Consider the following 16,870-nt stretch of genomic DNA (forward strand, 5'->3'; position numbering starts at 1 on the left):
ACTATATTAACATACTTGAACTTTGGGTAAATGCAATACCAGCTTTAACTGTTGACCCTTACCTAGTCCTAACCAGGTGATGCACTCAGCACATGGTGAATGTCTGTGTTGCAGGCTGTGAGCTCTGTGCTCCGAGCTGGCTGCTACTTGAGTGAGCGGGAACTCTCCTGTCCCCTGTCCTTATAGTGCGTGTGCTCTCACTGGTGATTGGCTGCGGTGTTGTGTATGCTGATTGGTCCCACTGCATGTCCATCAGTGTGTGTGTGTGTCTGCACCATAATATACTGGTGTACATTATCACAGTATGTGTAATTTTCTTTCATCTAAATAAATCCAAAGTTCATTGTTTAGCCTGCAGAGTACACTCTGATATTATGAAGTCTTGTCTTTTGGAGCATGAGGCAAGTTGCAGGCATGCCTCCTGGTTTAAGTTATTGATGGATCACAGAATTGCTTCTTTTCAATTTATTTTAATTTGAAGTTACAGCTGGGGCAGACTGTTGAACAACACTTCCATAACTCTCACATGAACACACATTGGCCACACATAGATTTACAGCAATTTATTTCAAACAGTTCCATTATTACAGTGAAACAGCTAAAGCACTTCCTCTCTGAAGAATTATGAGACCAAGAAAGGGTTTACTGTCTCCAGACTCCACACCAAAGGATAGTCCTCCCCAGCAAGGTACAGTATTTGGCTCCAGCCGATTTTGATCTAAGTTTTTGGAGGTTCCACTCAAGGTAACATTGTGACATAACTACTGGTCCTGGGAGAAAAGCTGAAAAATGGAAAATTACAACCTTTCCCACTGCTCTCTCACCTTTCAGTTTCTGAAATAAATCTTCTGCAATGAAGTGACAGCAGTGGAAGGAGGGACATAGAAGTGAAGGACATATATTCTCTCTCCTGACCTTATGACCTGTGTTCAGGTCTTGGCTGGGAATTTCAAACTAACTCCTTAGTACCTCATGGTGCAGAAACAGAAATGATCTTTTATTCATTTATGGGATGTGGGCGTCGCTGGTTAGACCAGCATTTGTTGCCCTTCCCTAGTTGTCCTTGAGAAGGTGGTGGGTGAGCTGCCTTCTTGGACCGCTGCAGTCCCTGAGGTGTAGGTACACCCACTGTGCTGTTAAGGAGGGAGTTCCAGTTGCCCAGTGACAGTGAAGGAACGGCGATATATTTCCAAGTCAGGGTGGTGAGTGACTTGGAGGGGTACCTCCAGGAGGTGGGGTTCCCGGGTATCTGCTGCTCTTGTCCTTCTGGATGGTTGTGGTCATGAGTTTGGAAGGTGCTATCTAAGAAGACTTGGTGAGTTCCTGCAGTGCATCTTGTAGATGGTACATTGGTGGTGGAGTGAGTTAATGTTTGTGGAAGGGGGAGCAATCAAGCAGGCTTCTTTGTCCTGGATGATGTCGAGCCTCCTGAGGGCGGTATGGTAGCACTGTGGTTGGCACTGTTGCTTCACAGTGCCAGGGACCCGGGTTCGATCCCCGGCTTGGGTCACTGTCTGTGCGGAGTCTGCATGTTCTCTCCGTGTCTGCTTGGGTTTCCTCCCACAAATCCTGGAAGACGTGCTGTTAGGTGAATTGGACATTCTGAATTCTCCCTCAGTGTCCCCGAACAGGCGCCAGAGTGTGGCGACTCGGGGACTTTCACAGTAACTTCATTGTTAATGTAAGCCTACCTGTGACAATAAAGATTATTATTGTGTCGTTGGAGCTGCACTCATCCAGGCAAGTGGAGAGTATTCCATCACACTCCTGACTTCTGCCTTGTAGATGCTGGACAGACCTTGGGGAGCTGGGAGGTGAGTTACTCACCGTAGGATTCCTAGCCTCTGACTTGCCCTTGTAAGCACAGTATTAATGTGGCTGGTCCAGTTCAGTTTCTGGTCAGTGCTAACCTTAGGATGTTGATAGTGAGGGATTCAGTGATGGTTATGCCATTGAATGTCAAAGGGCAATGGCTAGATCCTCTCTTATTGGCAATGGTCATTGTCTGGCATTTTAGGAGGGGTTTTGGTGCCAAAAGGTAGAGAGGGTTCCTGGCCTGTGGCCTCTTTGCCATGATGCACAGTCAGGTGCCTGTGGGCCTTGTTAGCAGAGATCGATGAAAGAATTGAGTCAGAATTAGAGAGCGTTCTGCATGGACAGTTGAAAACCATGAGAGTGCTGAATTTCACTCAGCAATAGATTGTGCTGAGCTTAGAAAATACACAAGGAGGGTTTTATTACAGAGTAACAGTCGGACACAATGTAGAGCTTGAAGCAAAACACAGAGACTAATGATAGGAAAGTCTTGTTATCACTGGCAACACCCCACCCTGAGCCCCTGTATGAGGAACACCCCCCTACCCCGCCAACCACGGTTATTGGTAAGCACAGTGCACCTGCAGGAAACGCAAGAGGAGGGAAATCCAGCAGAGGAGTGTGGAAGGGTAGAGGGAAGGGAGGGGAAGGAAGGAGAGGAGATGGGGAAGGAGGGGCAGAGTGGGTAGGAGGTGGGGAGGGAGGGCAGGATATGAGGTGGGGAGGGATGGGAGGGGAGGGTAGGGTAGGAAGTGGGGAGGGACGAGAGGGGAGGGTAGGATGTGGGGAGGTTAAGAGGTGGGAAGGGAGGAGAGGGGATGAGAGGGTAGGAGGTGGGGAAGCAGGAGAGAGTAGGATGTGGGGAGGGAGGGTAGGAGTTTGATGCATTCTTGTTCCTGGTTACGTTTGCATTTGTAGCTGGTTACGTTGTTTTTCCTCGCTTGCGATATTCCTCAATGTCCCTGAATGGACCACCCCTCCCACTTCCTCATGGAAATGTCCAGACAGAGAGGGATGGAGAGTTGATTTGGTGGGACATGGGGTGGACCATTCATTGGGTGTAATGTTTCCACTCCCCACTCCCCATCACCTCGCCACTGAACTGATACGTGAGTTTCTTCTTGATTTTCCGCACCTCGCCTGTCTTGCCATAGTTTCTGAGAGCTCTGGCCATTTTCTGGTATGTCATTATCTTGCGGTTGCCTTTCTGTATCCCCCAGCGGTTTGCTAGCACCTCCTTGTGTTTGGAGGAAAACTGGAATGTTCCCTTGTCCTTATCCACCCACCAAATACTCTCCTTCAGATCTCCACTACGCAAGAGGTCCAGCAGGAACTGGTAGAGTCGAATTTTCTTCTTGTTCGCTGTTGGGGGGAATTATCAGAAGATGGTTTGTCAAAATGTCAGAACAGCTAAACTATGACCCTCCCTCCCCACGGTTAAGAACAAGTGTAACACATGATCTACGGCATGCAGAGATTATTGATCTAACTTATTTACACCTCCCGACAGAGAGGGCAGTATAACAAAATGCTCAGCACTTACAATATGCTACACTCCCTCCCCACTTCAAATAAATTATACACTAAACTGTAAAATGTTCATCTATGTAAATATAATGACAAAATCAATATCAGAGCTTCGGAAAAAATTAACAGGTTAGGTTGCTTATTTATTTTTACTGTCTTCACAACCAAAACATATGTGACCCATACAGCCAGATTAATTTAAATGTAAAAAAAAAAAAGCATTTAATCAAATTATCATCATCTGACACAAAATAATTAACCGGTCTGGCTTATTTCTCTTTCTGTCGAGATATCTCCATGCATTTCCCATTAGCTTTACTCTGCTCTCTCAACATTTCTAACTTTGTTACAAACTCCACTTAATGGTTGACTGATCTACCTTAATCAAAGACCCCGGCATACATTGCTCTACTGGTGAGTTCTGTGAAACTGGCAAACATTCTGTTTCTCAGGGCCGGTCAAGGACAGTAGTGGGAACTTGTGCATAGGAGAGGCGTTAAATGAATACTTTTCTTCAGTATTCACCAAGGAGAGGGGCCATGTTTTTGAGGATGAGAGTGTGATACAGGCGGGTAGGCTGGAGGAGGTAGATGTTCTGAGGGAGGATGTATTAGCAATTTTGAAAAACCTTAGGGTCGACAAGTCCCCTGGGCCAGATGGGATATATCCAAGGATTCTTTGGGAGGCAAGGGATGAGATTACAGAGCCTTTGGCTTTGATCTTTGGGTCCTCACTGTCCACTGAGATAGTGCCAGAGGACTGGAGAGTGGCAAATGTTGTTCCTCTGTTCAAGAAAGGGAATAGGAATGACCCTGGTTATAGGCCAGTTAGTCTTACTTCGGTGGTCGGTAAGTTAATGGAAAAGGTCCTGAAGGATAGGATTTATAACCATTTGGAAAGATGCAGCTTAATCAGGGATAGTCAACACGGATTCATGAAGGGTAAGTCTTGCCTCACAAATTTGATTGAATTCTTTGAGGCGGTAACTAAGTGTGTGGATGAAGGTAGAGCAGTTGATGTCGTATACATGGATTTTAGTAAGGCATTTGATAAGGTTTCCCATGGTCGGCTCATGAAGAAAGTAAGGAGGTGTGGGATAGAGGGACATTTGGCCAATTGGATAAGTAACTGGCTATCACATAGAAGACAGAGGGTGGTGGTGGATGGAAAATTTTCAGACTGGAAACCAGTTACCAGCGGTGTACCACAGGGATCAGTGCTGGGTCCTCTGCTATTTGTGATTTTTATCAATGACTGGAGGAGGGGGCTGAAGGGTGGGTCAGTAAATTTGCTGATGACACCAAGATTGGTGGAGTAGTGGATGAGGTGGAGGGCTGTTGTAGGCTGCAAAGAGACATTGATAGGATGCAGAGCTGGGCCAGAAAATGGCAGATGGAGTTTAATCCTGATAAGTGCGAGGTGATTCATTTTGATAGAAAAAAATTTGAATGCAGATTACACGGTCAACGGCAGGGTTCTGAGGAATGTGGAGGAACAGAGAGATCTTGGGGTTCATGTCCACAGATCTCTGAAGGTTGCCACTCAAGTGGATAGAGCCGTGAAGAAGGCCTATAGTGTGTAAGCGTTTATTAACAGGGGGCTTGAGTTTAAGGGCCGTGAGGTTATGCTGCAACTGTACAGGACCGTGGTGAGACCACATTTGGAGTATTGTGTGCAGTTCTGGTCACCTCACTATAGGAAGGATGTGGAAGCATTGGAAAGGGTGCAAAGGAGATTTACCAGGATGCTGCCTGGTTTGCAGGATAGGTCTTATGAGGAAAGGTTGAGGGAGCTAGGGCTTTTCTCTTTGGAGCGGAGGAGGATGAGAGGCGACTTAATCGAGGTTTATAAGATGATGAGGAGGATAGATAGAGTGGACGTTCAGAGACTATTTCCTCGGGTGGATGTAGCTGTTACAAGGGGGCATAAGGTTCAGGGTGGGAAATATAGGAAGGATGTCTGAGGTAGGTTCTTTACTCAGAGAGTGGTTAGGGTGTGGAATGGACTGCCTGCTGTGATAGTGGAGTCGGACACTTTAGGAACTTTCAAGCGGTTATTGGATAGGCACATGGAGCACATCAGAATGACAGGGAGAGGGATAGCTTGATGTTGGTTTTGGACAATGCTCGGCACAACATCGAGGGCTGAAGGGCCTGTTCTGTGCTGTACTGTTCTATGTTCATGACTTTCACTTTGGCTTGAAGGAGGAGTTTGGACTATAGGAGGTTTCTCATGCTCTCCCTTTGTCAGATTTTATCTTACATCTATCAGGTACTGAAGGAGTCTCTCTATAATCTTCTCCAGATATGGGCATGTACACAGTCTCTTTACAACAACTCCAGTTGCATGCTTCTCCCTATCACCCCAGTGGTTTATCACTATGACCTTTTGACCAGCACTGAGCTCTATCAGTCTTGTGTCTCATCCTCATTTGCCTTGTTTTTCTCTTTGCTATTGACGTCAGACTTTAACAAATTAAACCTTGCCTAAGAATTTGATTAAACACTAACTCATGGTCAGTTGATTTCTAATATTTCATATAATCAAAATCAAAGTTCATCTCTAAAACTGTGATTTTGCTCGGGATGGTCATCCTTGTAAGGGTTTGGCTGGTCAGTGAACAAAGTGAATGTTCGACCGTGCAAGTATTTGTGGGACTTCGCAACACCATATATGGAGCGTGATTTAACCGGGGAAAAAAAATCTATGTCTGGGTTTGGGCGCATTTAGCGGGGTGGTTCTTGGTGATGGCAGTGCCGGGAAACGCCTGGTTATTCAACGGCCATTTTGTTTGGCCTCGAGGAGTCTCTCTCCGCCGAGGCCGCAGTTGAGTTATTTCCTGCTGATGAGCCCACCAGGAAAGGCTCCTCGCAGTTCAGGCTGCCATTTTGTCTGGGTTCCCCAATCTGCTCCCCCCCCCCCCGTTTTCTGCCCCGTTAAATCTCACGAAACGTTTCGAGTGTCCCAAATCTCGTGAGAGGCCTCTTATGAGATCAACGCCTCGTTCCAGCACATAGTCCAGAGAGTCTGTTTAGGCTGGAGTTGTTTTCCCTGGAGCAGAGGTGGGGACCTGATTAAGGTGTATAAAATTATAAGGAACATAAATAGGGAGGACAGGAAGGTATGTTTCCCTTTAGCGGAGGGCTCAATAACCAGGAAGAATAGATTTAAGGTAAGGGGCAGGAGGTTTAGAGGAGATAAGAGGGAAAACCTTTTTGCCCAGAGATGGTGGGAATCTGGAACTTATTGATAGAAAGGGTGGTAGAGGCGGGAACTCTTATAATATTTAAGAAGTATTTAGATCAACACTTGAAATGCCACAACATACAAGTCTACGGACCAAGTGTTGAGAAAATGGGATTAGATAGGTGGGTGCTTGATGGTCCACATGGACGTGATGGGCGAAGGGCCACTTTCCATGCTGTGAAACTCGATCTATGGAGAGGCCGCTGAATCCTGCCCGTGATCCAATGCCTCTTTCTCAACTGGTGAGTAATTTTGCTCTGACCTTGTTAAATATGAAGTGCATGACACAGGCTACTCCACACCACCTTCTGTATGTGAGATAATGCCACACCTGATCCTGTGGTGAGGCTGAAACCAATAGTTATTTAGGTTCATAGTGGGTCAAAACGGGAGGGTGGTCGGTGATTGGGAGATAGTTGTGGCGTTGGGAGGGCAGTCAGGAGGTGGTGTAGTGGGGAGGGTGGTGGAGGTGTTGGGAGGGTAGTCGGGGGGGGGGGGGATAGTCAGGTGACGGTGTGGTGGGGAGAGGTGGGAATTGTAGTTGGGTAGTCAGGTGGAGAGTAGTTGGGTGGGCTGTCAGGAATAGTTGGGGTGAGGGGTAGTCGGGGTTAGTCAAGGGATTTAGGGGATGATCAGGGGGTTTGTCAGAGGACTGGGTGGTAGTTGGGTGGGTGGGATAATCAGGGGTCTAGTGGGGAGTCAGGGTGTCAGTACCCACGAGTTTGAAGGGATTTAAATCCTTTTCCCAGGTAACTATTCTGCTAAGATAGTCAGAACCAAAGTCTCCAGGTTAATTGGCGTGCCAGATGGTTCACAGTGCAGGGTAATTGCCTTTTGGAAATTTGAACTTCTCAGGCAATGTCTGAGCAGTCTGTGCATGGGGACTGTTGCATCCGCACTGGACCCCCTGACCACCTCACCCACCCATGTCCAGAAAAACCTGTTTGTCAGGTGAATTGGACATCCTGAATTCTCCCTCCGTGTACCCGAACAGGCACCGGAGTGTGGTGATTAGGGGCTTTTCACGGGAACTTCATTGCAGTGTTAATGTAAGCCTACTTATGACACCAATAAAGATTATTATTAGTATTAAGTGTAAGGAGAGCTGTACTCCTTCAGTGTGTTTCCGTGAGAGACCATAAGAGGCTTTCATTGAACCTATCTTAAGATGTTGGTTTCCTGAGGCAGACTCAGCATTGTGGCATGACCACGGACAGCCTGAGGTGTCAATCAGACTGGTTAGATTTCTAAACCTAAACAACCCCGCCCTTTTATACTGAGCTAAGGATATAAAGAGAGACACCCAGGGGCTCCTGGATTTCTGGGGTTTCTCCTGGCATCTCCCTGTTGGCTAAGACTGGCATGAGCTCATCTGCAGGCAGCCATAATTGAACAGCTTTATTGACACCTCCCAACAGAGAGAGCACCAGAGAGGCCGATCTAACTAAATGCTCAGTTCTTAAAATAGACCACAGCCACCTCCACCTCCCCCCCCCCCCCCCCCACTCACCCCACCACTCCCCACTTAAGACCATAAGACATAAGACATAGGAGCGGAAGTAAGGCCATTCGGCCCATCAAGTCCACTCCACCATTCAATCATGGCTGATTTCAACTCCATTTACCCGCTCTCTCTCCATAGCCCTTAATTCCTCGAGAAAGCAAGAATTTATCAACTTCTGTCTTAAAGACACTCAACGTCCCGGCCTCCACCGCCCTCTGTGGCAATGAATTCCACAGACCCACCACTCTCTGGCTGAAGAAATTTCTCCTCATCTCTGTTCTAAAGTGACTCCCTTTTATTCTAAGGCTGTGCCCCCGGGTCCTAGTCTCCCCTGCTAATGGAAACAACTTCCCTACATCCACCCTATCTAAGCCATTCATTATCTTGTAAGTTTCTATTAGATCTCCCCTCAACCTCCTAAACTCCAATGAATATAATCCAAGGATCCTCAGACGTTCATCGTATGTTAGGCCTACCATTCCTGGGATCATCCGTGTAAATCTCCGCTGGACCCGCTCCAGCGCCAGTATGTCCTTCCTGAGGTGTGGGGTCCAAAATTGCTCACAGTATTCTAAATGGGGCCTAACTAATGCTTTATAAAGCTTCAGAAGTACATCCCTGCTTTTATATTCCAAGCCTCTTGAGATGAATGACAACATTGCATTTGCTTTCTTAATTACGGACTCAACCTGCAAGTTTACCTTTCGAGAATCCTGGACAAGGACTCCCAAGTCCCTTTGCACTTCAGCATTATGAATTTTGTCACCGTTTAGAAAATAGTCCATGCCTCTATTCTTTTTTCCAAAGTGCAAGATCTCGCACTTGCCCACGTTGAATTTCATCAGCCATTTCTTGGACCACTCTCCTAAACTGTCTAAATAAGAACATAAGAACTAGGAGCAGGAGTAGGCCATCTGGCCCCTCGAGCCTGCTCCGCCATTCAATGAGATCATGGCTGATCTTTTGTGGACTCAGCTCCACTTTCCGGCCCGAACACCATAACCCTTAATCCCTTTATTCTTCAAAAAACTATCTATCTTTATCTTAAAAACATTTAATGAAGGAGCCTCAACTGCTTCACTGGGCAAGGAATTCCATAGATTCACAACCCTTTGGGTGAAGAAGTTCCTCCTAAACTCAGTCCTAAATCTACTTCCCCTTATTTTGAGGCTATGCCCCCTAGTTCTGCTTTCACCCGCCAGTGGAAACAACCTGCCCGCATCTATCCTATCTATTCCCTTCATAATCTTATATGTTTCTATAAGATCCCCCCTCATCCTTCTAAATTCCAACGAGTACAGTCCCAGTCTACTCAACCTCTCCTCATAATCCAACCCCTTCAGCTCTGGGATTAACCTAGTGAATCTCCTCTGTACACCCTCCAGTGCCAGTACGTCCTTTCTCAAGTAAGGAGACCAAAACTGAACACAATACTCCAGGTGTGGCCTCACTAACACCTTTTACAATTGCAGCATAACCTCCCTAGTCTTAAACTCCATCCCTCTAGCAATGAAGGACAAAATTCCTTTTGCCTTCTTAATCACCTGTTGCACCTGAAAGCCAACTTTCTGCGACTCATGCTTTCTGCAGCCTCCCCACCTCCTCCATACTACCTGTCCCTCCACCTATCTTTGTATCATCGGCAAACTTAGCCAGAATGCCCCCAGTCCCGTCATCTAGATCGTTAATATATAAAGAGAACAGCTGTGGCCCCAACGCTGAACCCTGCGGGACACCACTCGTCACCGGTTGCCATTCCGAAAAAGAACCTTTTATCCCAACTCTCTGCCTTCTGCCTGACAGTCAATCGTCAATCCATGTTAGTACCTTGCCTCGAATACCATAGGCCCTTATTTTACTCAGCAGTCTCCCGTGAGGCACCTTATCAAAGGCCTTTTGGAAGTCAAGATAGATAACATCCATTGGCTCTCCTTGGTCTAACCTATTTGTTATCTCTTCAAAGAACTCTAACAGGTTTGTCAGGCACGACCTCCCCTTACTAAATCCATGCTGACTTGTCCTAATCCGACCCTGCAATTCCAAGAATTTAGAAATCTCATCCTTAACAATGGATTCTAGAATCTTGCCAACAACCGAGGTTAGGCTAATTGGCCTATAATTTTCCATCTTTTTCCTTGTTCCCTTCTTGAACAGGGGAGTTACAACAGCGATTTTCCAATCCTCTGGGACTTTCCCTGACTCCAGTGACTTTTGAAAGATCATAACTAACGCCTCCACTATTTCTTCAGCTATCTCCTTTAGAACTCTAGGTCATCTGGGCCCGGGGATTTATCAATTTTTAGACCTCTTAGTTTCTCTAGCACTTTCTCCTTTTTGATGGCTACCATATTCAACTCAGCCCCCTGACTCTCCGGAATTGTTGGGATATTACTCATGTCTTCTACTGTGAAGACTGACGCAAAGTACTTATTCAGTTCCTCAGCTATTTCCTTGTCTCCCATCATAAAATTAGCAGCGTCATTTTGGAGCGGCCCAATGTCAACTTTTGCCTCCCGTTTGTTTTTAATGTATTTAAAGAAACTTTTACTATCATTCCTAATGTTACTGGCTAGCCTACCTTCAAATTTGATCCTCTCTTTCCTTATTTCTCTCTTTGTTATCCTCTGTTTGTTTTTGTAGTCTTCCCAATCTTCTGACTTCCCACTACTCTTTACCACATTATAGGCTTTCTCTTTTGCTTTGATGCATTCCCTAACTTCCTTTGTCAACCATGGCTGCCTAATCCCCCCTCTGATAACCTTTCTTTTCTTTGGGATGAACCTCTGTACTGTGTCCTCAATTACTCCCAGAAACTCCTGTCATTGCTGTTCTACTGTCTTTTCCACTAGGCTCTGCTCCCAGTTGATTTTCATCAGTTCCTCCCTCATGCACCTGTAGAATCATAGAATCATAGAAGTTTACAGCATGGAAACAGGCCCTTCGGCCCAACCAGTCCATGCCGCCCAGTTTTTACCATTAAGCTAGTCCCAGTTGCCCGCACTTGGCCCATAACTCTCTATACCCATCTTACCATGTAACTATCTAAATGCTTTTTAAAAGACACAATTGTACCCACCTCTACTACTACCTCTGGCAGCACATTCCAGACACTCACTACCCTCTGAGTGAAGAAATTGCCCCTCTGGGCCCTTCTGAATCTCTCCCCTCTCACCTTAAACCTATGCCCTCTAGTTTTAGACTCCCCTACCTTTGGGAAAAGATGTTGACTATCTACCTTATCTATGCCCCTCATTATTTTATAGACCTCGATAAGATCACCCGTAAGCCTCCTACGCTCCAGGGAAAAAAGTCCCAGTCTATCCAGCCTCTCCTTATAACTCAAACCATCAAGTCCCGGTAACATCCTAGTAAATCTTTTCTGCACTCTTTCTAGTTTAATAATATCCTTTCTATAATAGGGTGACCAGAACTGCACACAGTATTCCAAGTGTGGCCGTACCAATGTCTTGTACAACTTCAACAAGACGTCCCAACTCCTGTGGTCAATGTTCTGACCAATGAAACCAAGCATGCCGAATGCCTTCTTCACCACCCTGTCCACCTGCGACTCCACCTTCAAGGAGCTATGAACCTGTACTCCTAGATCTGTAGTTACCTTTATTTAACTGTAACACCTTTACATCTGATTCTACCTTCTTTCTTTCAAATTGGAGATTGAATTCGACCATATTATGATCACTGCCTCCTAAGTGCTCCCTTACTTTAAGATCTTTAATCAAGTCTGGCTCATTACATAACACTAAGTCCAGAATGGCCTGTTCCCTCGTGGGCTCCATCACAAGCTGTTCCAAAAAGCCCTCCTGTAAACATTCAATGAATTCCCTTTCCTTGGGTCCACTGGCAGCATTATTTACCCAGTCCACCTGCATATTGAAGTCCCCCATGATCACTGTGACCTTGCCTTTCTGACATGCACTTTCTATTTCGTGGTGCATTTTGTGCCCCCAGTCCTGACCACTGTTAGGAGGCCTGTACATAACTCCCATTATGGTTTTTTTGTCTTTGTGGTTCCTCAACTCTACCCACACAGACTCCACATCATCTGACCCTATGTCGTTTAGTGCTATTGATTTAATTTCATTCCTAATTAACAAGGCAACCCCGCCCCCTCTGCCCACCTCTCTGTCTTTTCGATAGGTTGTGAATCCCTGGATGTTTAAAAGCCAGTCCTGAACCCCCTGCAACCATGTCTCTGTGATGCCTACCACATCATACCTGCCAGTCACAATCTGGGCCACAAGCTCATCTACCTTGTTCCGTACACTGCGCGCATTTAAATATAGCACCTTTAATTCTCTATTGACCGTCCCTTTTTGTTTTCTTAGTGTGATGGACCTTGGTTTACTGAGCCTTTCCATTCACTGTGTCATATTTTGTGGGATGGGGGCAATCGTAACCACTCTTGAGTTTTGTCTGTTCGTGTTTTTTTATATTCCTAAGCAGCTACGCTCCCCGCTGATTACTTCACCTCTTGGTTCCCTGACTTTCCCTTCCCCCCCAATCTTTAGTTTAAAGTCCTATTTACCACCCTATTCACTCTCTTCGCCAGAACACTGGTCCCAGCTCGGTTCAGGTGGAGACCATCCCAACGGTATAGGTCCCCCCTGTCCCAAAACTGATGCCAGTGTCCCATGAAAAGGAACCCCTCATTCCCACACCACTCTTTCAGCCACGTGTTAACTTCCCTTATTCTTGCCTCCCTATGCCAATTTGCACGTGGCTCGGGCAGTAATCCGGAGATTATGACCCTTGAGGACCTGTTTTTTAATTTGAATCCTAGCTCTTTATAATCTCTAAACAGGTCCTCTTTCCTAGACTTGCCTATGTTGTTGGTACCGTCATGGACCACAACAATTGGATCCTCCCCCTCCCTCTCCAGTATCCTTTCAAGCTGGCCAGAGATGTCCCGCACCCTAGCACCGGGCAGGCAACATACCATGCGGGACTCTTTATCCTGCTCACAAAGGATACTATCTATCCCCCTGATAATAGAATCCCCTACAACTACAACTTGCCTATTTACTCCCTCCCCTTGAATGGCCTGCTGAACCATGGTGCCTTGGTCAGCTGACTCATCCTTCCTGCAACCCTGTTCGCCATCCACACAGGGAGCAAGTGCCTCATACCTGTTGGACAGAGTCAAGGGCTGAGGCTCCTGAGTTCCTGACTGCTGGTTCCCTTTACCTGCCTGACTTGCAGTCACACCCTGCTGTCCCTGGCCACTGGCAGGATTTAAACTACTTACTCTGACAGGTGTGACTGCCTCCTGAAACACAGTGCCCAGGTAAGACTCCCCCTCCCGGATGTGCCTCAGTGTTTGAAGCTCAGACTCCAGCTCATCAACTCTGAGCCGGAGCTCTTCGAGCAGCCAACACTTACTGCAGATGTGGTCGCTGCAGCTCGCAATGGGATCTGCCAGCTCCCACATCAAGCAGCTCAAGCACATCACCTGACCAGCCATCACTAATTAATTAATTAGTTTAATTTAAGTTTATGGTGGGGGCAGCTTCAGCCAATCAGACACTAATCTACACTGCACTTTTAACTGAAAAACAGCACAATTAGATTAACCACTTACCTTTCATGGTTACCTCACTGCACCAAACTACCAAATTCTCACTGTCTGTATCTCTCTCAGTCAGGCTGTGTCTCCTTGGCCTGCGCAATGCTAATAATATAATATAATAATGCTAATAATAATAATATAATATGGCACCTACCTCACACCAATGGATCTTATTATTAGGTTAGAGGAGGAGGGCGGGTGGGAGACACTACACGTGTAGTGTCTCGGGTTTCCTCTCCACCAGAATTTATTGGTTGGGGGGGGGGAGCCTTCCCAGAAGTCGAACTTCCGGTTCCCGCCTTATATTAAAAAAAATTAAAAATAAAACAGAAATAAAACAGAAAAGAAGAACAGAAACGGGACTAGGTAAGTGTTTTTAAAGGAGAAACTTACCTCTCAGAAATCACTTCTGAAAAAGAATGATGTGGAGATGCCGGCGTTGGACTGGGGGTGAGCACAGTCAGAAGTCTTACAACACCAGGTTAAAGTCCAACATACTCGTGCGACTAGGCCAACGTTGTCCACCTCATACACTGCAGGAACGGATGTCCCGAATCGTGGTACATTGGTGAGACCATGCAGATGCTGCGACAACGGATGAACGGACATCCGTTCTCCAAGTCGGCCTTCAGGACACGCGACAACGCAGAATCATCGAAGAGAAACTTGTAGCCAAGTTCCGCACACATGAGTGCGGCCTCGACCGGGGCCTTGGATTCATGTCGCATTACATTCATCCCCCACCATCTGGCCTGCAAAATCCTACCACTGTCCTGGCTTGAGGCAATTCACACCTCTTTAACTTGGGGTTACCCCATCTCTGGATCTGTAAAGACCTGAGTACCTGCAAATGCTCGCATTCCTAGCATTGGGCAGGATTCGCCGACCCCCCGCCGGGTTGGAGAATCACCGGGGGTCTGCGTGAATCCCGCCCCGCCGCTCCGACGCCGGCTGCCGAATTCTCCGGTGCCGGTTTTTTGCCGGGGGCGGGGATCACGTTGCTCCTCGGGGGCCGTTGGCAGTGGTCCCCCCGGCGATTCTCCGTGCTCCGATGGGCCGAGCGGCCGCCCGCTTTCGGCCAATCACGCCGGCATGAAATACCCAAGGTCCATACCGGCGAGACCTGGCTCTGAGGGCGGTTAGTAGGGTTCTCGGGGTGGGGGGGGGGGGGAGATCCAGCCCCGGGGGGGCCCCAAGGGTGGCCTGGCCCGCGATCGGGGCCCACTGATCTGTGGGCGGGCCTGTGCCGTGGGGGCACTCTTTCCCTCCGCGTCGGCCTCTGTAAAGCTCCGCCATGGCCAGCGCGATGAAGAAACCCCCTGCGCATGTGCAGGGATCACGGCAGCGGTTCTGCGCATGCGCCAGAATAAGTTGGTGCTCACACGCATGCGCCAACTCATGGCGGCTGGCCGAGGCCCTTCGGCGCCGGTTGGCGCGCGCCAACCACTCCAGCGCCGGCCTAGTGCGGAAGTGCAGAGGATTCCGCACCTTCTGGGCGGCCCGACGCCGGAGTGGTTGACGCCGCTCTTTGGCGCCGGTACAGCCCGCCCGCCAGTTGGGGGAGGATCCCGGCCATTGTCTTGCATTTTTGATTTTGTCTAAATAGATGTTTCTGGAACCTACCTCTTCATTCACCTGAGGAAGGACCAGCGCTCTGAAAGCTAGTGATTTGAAACAAACCTGTTGGACTTCAACCTGGTGTTGTAAGACTTCTTACTGAAAAAGAATGGTACAGACTCGAAACGTTCACTCTGTTTCCCTCTCCACAGGTGCTACCAGATCCGCTGAACTTTTCCAGAACTTTCTGCTTCTATTTCAGATTTCCAGCATCCCCAATATTTTCCTTTGCCTCAAAATAGATAATTTTCCAGCCTAGGTTACTGAGGGAAGTAAGGGTGGAAATTGCCGGGGCTCTGACCACACCTCCCATAATCCTTAGGTAGGGGAGTGGTCCTAGAGGATTCCAAACTCCTGTTTGAAAAGGTGGAAGAGAGATAAACCCAATACAACACCCACAGTGCTCTTTTCCTCACTGCCTTTTGTGTCACATTAATATCCCGACCTATACCAGACCTCTCGGCCTGGGCCTCATTCAATCCCATCATCCCCTTATCTGTTAACTGAGCCAATCCCAACAATGCCACCTCAGACCCACCTGAATCTGCGCTGCCCATGTAGGGAGTAGGTTCCGCAGCCTCTGTCTCTCCGTCAGAAACCTCCAATGGTGGACTTTGTGGCTCCAACTGTTCCTCATCAGAACTACGCTCGGCCGAGGATGTGTACCAGTGTGGCAAGTAGGGAACCTGCATCAAAGAGACAGGCCATGAAGTAGACATAACTCACAAACAGTCAAACACACTGATGCTTACTGAGTTTGAGACTTGGGAGCACATCTAAAGAAATATCAAGCTTCCAACCTGTCAAAACGACACAGAGAGAGCAACATTCAAAACCCTGGTTTAATACAGTAACGCTCACCAAGACGCTGCAGTGATCGAGTGAACCACAGCTGAGATTGGATCAAAGGCATGGGATTCAGTGATTTGAAAGGGAGAGTGAGAGGCGGCGAGGGAATTCCACAGGTTAGGGTCTTGGCAGCTGGAAGCATGATAACCAACGATGGAGCGATTTGGAGTGTTGAAGAGACGAGAGTTGTACCAGTACAGATACCTCCGATATTTAAAATTAAGCTGTTGCCAGACAGGAGGCAAAGCAGGTCAGCAATGACGGGGCTGATAGGGGGAGTGCTGCCCTGTCAGAGGGTCAGTACTGAGGGAGTGCTGCACTGTCAGAATGTCAGTATGGAGGGAATGCTGCCCTGTCAGAGGGTCAGTACTGAGGGAGTGATGCACTGTCAGAGGGTCAGTACTGAGGGAGTGCTGCACAGTCAGAGGGTCAGTACTGAGGGAGTGTTGCACTGTCAGAGGGTCAGTACTGAGGGAGTGTTGCACTGTCAGAGGGTCAGTACTGAGGGAGTGCTGCACTGTCAGAGGGTCAGTACTGAGGGAGTGCTGCACTGTCAGAGGGTCAGTGCTGAGGGAGTGCCGCACTGTCAGAGGGTCAGTACTGAGGGAGTGCTGCCCTGTCACAGGGTCAGTACTGAGGGAGTGCTGCACTGTCAGAGGGTCAGTACTGAGGGAGTGCTGCCCTGTCACAGGGTCAGTACTGAGGGAGTGCTGCACTGTCAGACG

General features: G+C 47.7%; 1 protein-coding gene across 2 annotated transcripts in view; it reads right to left on the minus strand.

Moving 5' to 3' along the window:
• Window positions 1-454: 454 nt before the first annotated feature.
• Window positions 455-16,870, minus strand: part of LOC140430934 (transcription factor PU.1-like) — a 308,989-nt gene continuing 292,573 nt past the window's right edge. For both annotated transcript variants that reach the window (XM_072518763.1, XM_072518762.1), the window contains 2 exons: window positions 15,835-15,982; window positions 455-3,177 (listed from right to left, as the gene is read on the minus strand). In XM_072518763.1, the coding sequence (XP_072374864.1) occupies window positions 2,867-3,177; window positions 15,835-15,982 (459 nt within the window). In that variant the 3' untranslated portion in view covers window positions 455-2,866. The remainder of the gene's footprint in view (window positions 3,178-15,834; window positions 15,983-16,870) is intronic.

Source organism: Scyliorhinus torazame, chromosome 10 (genome assembly GCF_047496885.1).
Source record: "Scyliorhinus torazame isolate Kashiwa2021f chromosome 10, sScyTor2.1, whole genome shotgun sequence".
Classification (NCBI taxonomy): domain Eukaryota; kingdom Metazoa; phylum Chordata; class Chondrichthyes; order Carcharhiniformes; family Scyliorhinidae; genus Scyliorhinus; species Scyliorhinus torazame.